The sequence below is a fragment of the Topomyia yanbarensis genome, chromosome 3 (genome assembly GCF_030247195.1).
Source record: "Topomyia yanbarensis strain Yona2022 chromosome 3, ASM3024719v1, whole genome shotgun sequence".
NCBI lineage: Eukaryota > Metazoa > Arthropoda > Insecta > Diptera > Culicidae > Topomyia > Topomyia yanbarensis.
Window position 1 is genome coordinate 96492872 of NC_080672.1, and position 7259 is coordinate 96500130.

General features: G+C 45.8%; 2 protein-coding genes across 2 annotated transcripts; both read right to left on the reverse strand.

The window, feature by feature from the left end:
- Window positions 1-2103: 2103 nt before the first annotated feature.
- LOC131692298 (pancreatic triacylglycerol lipase-like) lies at window positions 2104-3225 on the reverse strand. Its single transcript, XM_058979268.1, has 2 exons — window positions 3165-3225; window positions 2104-3113 (listed from the first exon to the last, which is right to left on the reverse strand). Exons 1-2 carry the CDS (start codon window positions 3205-3207, stop codon window positions 2140-2142), a joined length of 1017 nt encoding a protein of 338 aa, XP_058835251.1. The 5' UTR covers window positions 3208-3225; the 3' UTR covers window positions 2104-2139.
- A 399-nt stretch (window positions 3226-3624) lies between these two features.
- Window positions 3625-4816, reverse strand: LOC131690556 (pancreatic triacylglycerol lipase-like). Its single transcript, XM_058976428.1, has 2 exons — window positions 4753-4816; window positions 3625-4694 (listed from the first exon to the last, which is right to left on the reverse strand). The coding sequence occupies exons 1-2, from the start codon at window positions 4793-4795 to the stop codon at window positions 3721-3723; spliced, it is 1017 nt and encodes a 338-aa protein (XP_058832411.1). The 5' UTR covers window positions 4796-4816; the 3' UTR covers window positions 3625-3720.
- Between the last annotated feature and the right edge of the window lie 2443 nt (window positions 4817-7259).

A 7259-nucleotide genomic window follows, 5' to 3' on the forward strand; every position in this document is an offset into this window, starting at 1 on the left:
CGATATCCAATTCCTCTTATTCTCTCTCTCTCTCGTCCTCCTTATCTCTCTCTCTTAGCTTTTCCGGAAACAGTGGTTCTGCGGCTAAATTACTGGCACCTGACTCAACTCCACTGCGGTACCAATCAGTCATGCAGCAACAGATTCGGCGTTAGTAAATTTTGCATTATACAGTTTGCATATGATTAGTTCAGACTATTTTGCCGTCTTTTGCCGTTGCAATTTTTCCGGTACAGTCAATAGCTTCAGATTGGTGACGGTTGCGGGATTATAGGTGCCTTGAGGGGTTATGACTGGTCCAGAGGGGAACACGTCCTAGGCCCCAACGCCTGGTCTGGACGTTCCGGGGTGGGTACGAAAGACCTCTTTTCAGCCCTCGAGCAATACAGGCAGAATTCCCAAATTTCCCCCAACCGCTATCATTTACAATGTTTTTTTTTCGCAAATTATCGACGCCTAATTATTGGTTTGAATTTTACAGGATTAGTGGTTAGTACAAAAACGTGTTATGTCCTATGTTAAACAAAAATAACAAATATATTTTTTCAAATCAATTAACAAACTAACAACAATAATAATAGAGAGCCAATAACAAAAAAACTAACAAAAAAAGAATTAAATCATAACTTACTACTTAATTGAATTAATGGTGGATGGAATTATATTGTTACGAAACAGCTAAAACTTAGATCGGTAACAAGGATACGATCGCTTAAGGGCAGCATTTATTAGAAAAGTGCTCTAAAAGTGTTCTCACTGTTGAAAGTTTTTAAGATCTAGTCCACGATATATATTTCATCTGTCCAGCACTAGGTTGATTCTCTGGTTGAAATATAGGGACACTTTGAGTTTTTGATGTCCCATGGGAAAAATCCTGCTAGTTTCTAAGATTTCCGTGACGAGTTTGGTTGTCCATAAAGAGACACCCGCAGGCCTTTACGAGGAAGCTTAGGAGCAGAAAAGATTTTTCTCATTCGAAAATTTATAGAAGAAGTTCCTTCAATGGCATTGTCGCTCTTTAGTGACCTTGGGAGCGTAGAAATTTACCGTGGCCGGTGACGTTACCCTCTTTAGCATTTCTTCTCGGAGCGTGTCTTAAAAGAATGTTTCAGTTTTTCTTCACGCAATTTACAAACGGGATATGTCCAGTCTATATGTAACCACTCCACGGGAAGACTTTCCATGATTCTCTCCGCCTTTTCCAAACCGTTCCTTGTTTCTACAATGAGTAGCTGCATGGCAGTTATTTACAACGACGGCAGTTCATGCTTTGCGGCACAAAAAGGCGAACAAGTAGACGAAACCAGCTCAAAAAACAAAATTTGGTAGAGCAGATTCGGCGAGGGTCCCAAAATGAGGCTAATGGAAAATAAGGCGTTCTCATACCTCTCTATAGTTGCTGAATGAAATTGCTTACAATCTAGAATTTACTGACTGGTGCAAAAGGACTCTTGGAGGAGCCAAGCTCATACTTCAGCAGATCTTAATTAAAGCCTCTGTCGGAGACTACACCATCAATCTCTACTTCCCAGGCGGGCATATAGACAACATACTTCTTTATACAAGGACGCGCGTACGGTAGTTAGGTCACACCATATATTAATGATGTTAAATGGTTTATCGTTGGTTCGAAAGTAGACAATCCAGGGGCCGGTTTGCATTAGACGGATGTAACATGTATCGTAACGGAGATTTATCGGCATTATTTTTGCCATCGTGGAAACATTCAAATCGACCATCTTGGAAACATTCAAATCGACAAAAAGCGACTAGATGTTGGGTATAGATGCAAACAGCAGCAAGAAAAGGTAAGGTTTGATTTGTTGAAATCCGAAGCCAATCCAAATTTGTAAAAGCCGGACCCGACCCGAAACCGAGAGAAAAGAATTTGAAAAACCCGAACCCAACGCAAACCAGAGAATTAAAAAATTTGAAAACCCGAAACCCGACCCGAACCCGAGAAGTTACAGAACCCGAACCAGACCGGCTTGGGTCGGGTCTGGCTTTCGGGTACGGGTCCAAAGAGCCGAACCCGACCATCTGTAGTATCTACTAAGTGGCTGGTAAGAATAGATTTTAAATGTTGATAGTTTTTTATCCGTTTATGGCGTCTTTTTATCCTAATTTGAATAGTTTTATTTAACCCTGCGCAAAGGGTGCTTCATCGTTGGTAGATAAGAAGTAAACCCCATTGACGCCACGACCATTGTTGGAAGGGTCTCCACCCAGATTAGCATCCGTTCCACTCGGAGTGCAAATACCCTCTAGGATCTCAGCATGACTTGCACATCGTGTCGATCGGAACGCTACCGACGAGCTAATCGATTCTGCATACAATGTTGGCGCTCGTGCGTGGGCGCACGCCCCGTTAATATCGGTGCCACAACCGGGTTGTCGACGACCGCCATTTGGGTAAAAGTTTGCCTGACCCAACGGTACATTAATACCTTGTAATCCTGCGTTGGTCATGATAGTTTCCACGTACTGTCCATCCTGAGGAGATACAGCATCGCTCTGTCCGGCTGAAAACAGAGGCCCAGCTGGATCCAGAGCAATGATTGTGTTTATGTTTCCGTTATGATATTTTCCCGTGTTACCAGCAACATGAGCCCCCAAGCTGAAACCACTAACATAAATATTATCCAAGTTGGCACCTGCATGTACAATCAGCTCATCAATCAGACGACCAACACCTGTCCCTGCTGGTCCCACTGCATTGCGTGATGAAATGTAGTTTGGATTAACGGCAGCAACAGTCCAATCGGCGCTGATAACGTTGAAGTCTCCGACCGAGAGAAAACTGTCACGAATGACTGTGTTCGAACCATCGTTACCATTTCCGTTCCAGCCGTGAATGGTGAATCGGGTGGGATGTGCTGCATTGAAGTTGGATCCAGTGATCGAGGAGGGATTTCCAATTTCTAGAAAGTGCGGTTCTGTCGGGTTGCTCCTGGTGAACAGTCGGAACACCATATCAGTTTCCGGTACGAATAGGTGCTCCGGTTCACTTGGGTCCGTTGATGGTAGTTGGTATGGGTTTATGTTGACTAGGTGCAAATAACCTTCGGAATTCGGAATCAACTGCCACTGCTGTTCCAATGGGAGGGCGGTAGCTAGAAATGCACATATTTGGTCATTAGTATTGATATAGTTGAATTAATTACCAATTGTCAGAAGCCCAATTAGGGCAATATTTTTAACGGACATCTTTATATCTGTAACTGAAGAGAGTTATTGAACAACTCTCACTTTTATAGGTTTTCGAACAGCGGTCTGAACATTTATATGATTTATCAACGCTATCAAATGCTATTTTTAAAGTTCAATTAAACAAAAAAAATTGTATGGTGACCAAAACACAGACAGTAATGAATAAGATTTCTGGAATTATACAAAGAAGAGCCATAGGTAAAATCCTAATTGTTTTAAATAAATATTTTTTCTTTCGAAAAAGTCAAGCGTTTTATCAATACGAATTCTTCAAAAGTCATAGCATGGTACATCATCCAACTTTACCATCACGACGAAATTGGAAACGAATAGTCATTTAATTGCGTCGGCGATGTACGATTTTCCCCCTTTTTCTGATTTTTGGCATTACATCACTAATAAGACAGTACTGGATAATATTGTAATAACTTTAATATCTAGTAAACTATCCTAATATCGAACATGGCTTATCAAAAATGATTTCAGTTTTTTCGTTGCACCCCTCTCCCTTCATCCCTGCGCAAATGGTGCCGCCGCATTAGTCGTCAAAAAGTAAACACCGTTAACTCCCCGCCCATGATTGGACGGTTCCCCGCCCATGTTAGCATCTGGCCCACTGGGAGTGCAAACTCCGCCTAGAATCTCAGCGTGACTCGCACATCTCGTCGATCGGAATGGTACCGAAGAGCTAAGCGATTCAGCATAAAAAGTTGGCGCCCGCCCATGGGCGCATCCTCCACCGACATCAACGCCGCAACCGGGCTGTGTGCTGCCTCCGTTGGGGTAAAAATTTGCCTGACCCAACGGTACATTTATCCCCAGCACACCAGCGTTGGTCATGATGGTTTCCACATACTGACCGTCCTGCGGAGACACTGCATCGGCTTGTCCGGCTGAAAACAGAGGACCAGCCGGGTCCAGCGCTATGATCGTATTGATATTACCGCCGTGCCGTTTCCCCGTATTTCCCGCGACATGAGCCCCTAAACTGAAACCACTAACGTGGATATTGTTCAAGTTTGCTCCAGCATGCGCCATCAGCTGACTAATTAGTAGACCAACTCCCGTTCCAGCGGGTCCTACTGCGTTGCGAGCAGAAATATAGTTTGGTGTCACGGCAGCTACACTCCAATCCACACTAATCACGTTAAAATCACCGACCGAAAGCAAACTGTTTCGTATCACTGTGTTGGATCCGTCGTTACCATTTCCGTTCCAACCATGAATAGTAAATCGAGTGCGGTGCGCTGCATTGAAGTTGGATCCAGTGATCGAGGAGGGATTTCCAATTGATAATATCTGCGGTTCAGTTGGGTTGCTTCTGGTGAACAGTCGGAACACCATATCATTTTCCGGTGTAAACATGTGCTCCGGTTCGTTAGGATCCAGTTCCGGTAGGTTGTATGGATTGATGTTGACTAGGTGCAAATATCCTTCGGAATTCGGAACCAACTGCCATGATTGATCCAATGGGAGAGCGGTAGCTAGAAATGATGCGTTACAGTAGCTGGTTGAAATGGTGTGTTTTGTTTGATTGTTTACCTACTGCCAGAAGCCCGACCAGAGCAATTCCTGTGATAATCATATTGGAGGTAGCTACGTGATACTGGGATGAATCGATTAAGCATTTTGCGCTTTTATAGTCGTAATAATTTAGGCTTGATTATCATTCGATATCTCCGTGGAAAAACCATCAACGATTTACCCCAGGAAGGTGCAAGAAGTTTGATAAGGCGATTTGACGGCATTTGCTTCAGATCAATGCCTTTTTTATACATTCACGTCATAGTTAGTTAACATGATTGTGCTTAATTCTTTATTTAGACTGTTTACGGTTTATACCCCCTGTGTACTAACAGCGACGGATAACTTTTTGCTTTTCTCATATAGAAAGGTTATGCAATCACACTGATAATAGCCAACGCAATCCAGGCCGACTGTCACATCCCATTCGACTCAGTTCGTCGATATCGAAAAAAGCCTGTATGTATGTCCTGCAAGAAAGCCCTGAGATTGCAGGAAAATCTGTACAATAACCCTAACGTCTCAGGGAACGGATTTGGGCTGCCATCACCCGACCCGCTAAAAACCACTGCTCTTACCCAGAATCTGATTCCTCCTCGGCACTGCCTTACTGGCAATTTCTGTATGGCTGTCGGAGAGCTGGCTGTGAGTCGAGAGTTAGTGCTCTTCCCCTACGAATACAATCTTGTCTATTGTGCTATTCAGCACCACAACTCGGCTCCCTTGTGTCATTTAGCACCGCAACTCCCTTCTCGCGCCCTTCAGCACCATTTACTCATTAAGCTCCCTTCTTATTCGTGAACTACTCGGTCTAGTCCCCGACGGTGGACCTAGCCTACTCCGACGGAGGATTCTCTGACGAAAGAAGTTCTCCCAAAATCGAGCCAACCAGCAAGGTGTCAACGTCAGTTCGGCGATTCCAGTGGAGAAGGGCGTCCTCCGGTTCGCTGGTGGCCCGACGACCCGCAACTGATAGTGTCTCGTCGCGATCTACTCAGTCCATTGAATCTAGCTTACGCTGGCGAAGAGATCCCCGGCGAAGGAAGTTCTCCCGATACCAATTCTCCTTTCGTTTTAGCACCACAACTCCTTGAGCACTTTGGCTCCTTGTCCGGTGCCATTTAGCACTGCAACTCCTTTAAATCGTTTGGTTCCGTTCTCGTTCCATTTCGCTCAACTTCCCAGATGAGCCATTCAGCTCTCGGCTTTACAAAAATCTTATTGTGAACCCAACGATGGATCTAGCCTACTCCGATGGAGAATTCCACGGCGAGAGAGGTTCTCCCGAAACCGAGTGGTAAATTTCTTCCGATCACGGAAACGAAGTGAGCAATTTAGCTCCCCATTTCGTCTAGATCTACGGCGGTGTACCTAGCCTACTCATCGGGCCAGCCAGTCAGCATTTACTGGCGCCCCAACGACCCACTGCTAGCTATTCGACGCGGTCCACTCGGTCTAATCCCCGACGGTGGATCTAGCCTACTCACGAGCTACCCAGTAGGGTGTCGAGGTCAGTCCGGTGATTCCGGTGAAGCCTCACATCTGGTTCCCTGGCGCCCTGACGACTAGTACCCGGTGCTACGTCGCGTACTACTCTACTGGTCCCCGGCGATGGACCTTATCTACACCGACGGAGAGTTTCTCTCAAATCCCGATTTCTGGTTTAACGGCAGCATTCTAGCCGATGGCGCTACTTTGTTGGTCCCTTCGCCACATCCACTGCAGCTCGAAGAGTGTACTCGTAACCACTCTGTTAACAGCGTCCCAGGTATGCTCGTCTTGGCACTTCTCTTCGACGATATTGTCAGCTATCACACCAGGCATACCGCTACGAAATTCTTCGAATCTAGGGCATTCGCAGACCACGTGTTCCGGTGTTTCTCGCACATTCATACACTTCGAGCAAAGCGGTAACGAAGCATGTCTAAACCGATGCAAGTACTGCCGGAAGCAAACTGCAGAACACAATGGAAGTTCACCTCTCCATGCATCCTTTGCACCCAAGCCGACACATTTGGGATGAGTCGGTGGGTCCCCTTTTCTTTCTCCGCGTTGTTCCACTCCTGCTGCCATTTAGCCAATGAGTCCGCTCAGGCCAGTCTCGTTGCATTGCGTGCATTTCTCCGCTGGTAGCATTCCACGTCCTCAGCCAGAGTGATGCAGATGGGGATTATCCTGGCGAAACCGCATACTGCCTCCGACGATATTGTTCTGTATGTACTCGTGACTCGTACGGCCATCAGCTTTTCACGGTTCTGCTTGGTTTTCAGCGCAGCATCCCAGGCAGGAACCCCATATCGGAGTATCAATGACGAAACAGTGGATAGTAGACGTCTCGTACTGCTTCTCGGACTGCCAACGTATGAAATCGCAGACGTAGTCGACGTGGTTGTTGAAGCTCAACCGGTCGTCGATAATCACTCCCAATTGCTTCAGTGCACACTTCGATGCAATCACGTGCCCTCCGACGTCGATAAGCATCCGCTGCACCGCTTTGCAGTTACTAACCTACAACACCTCCGTCT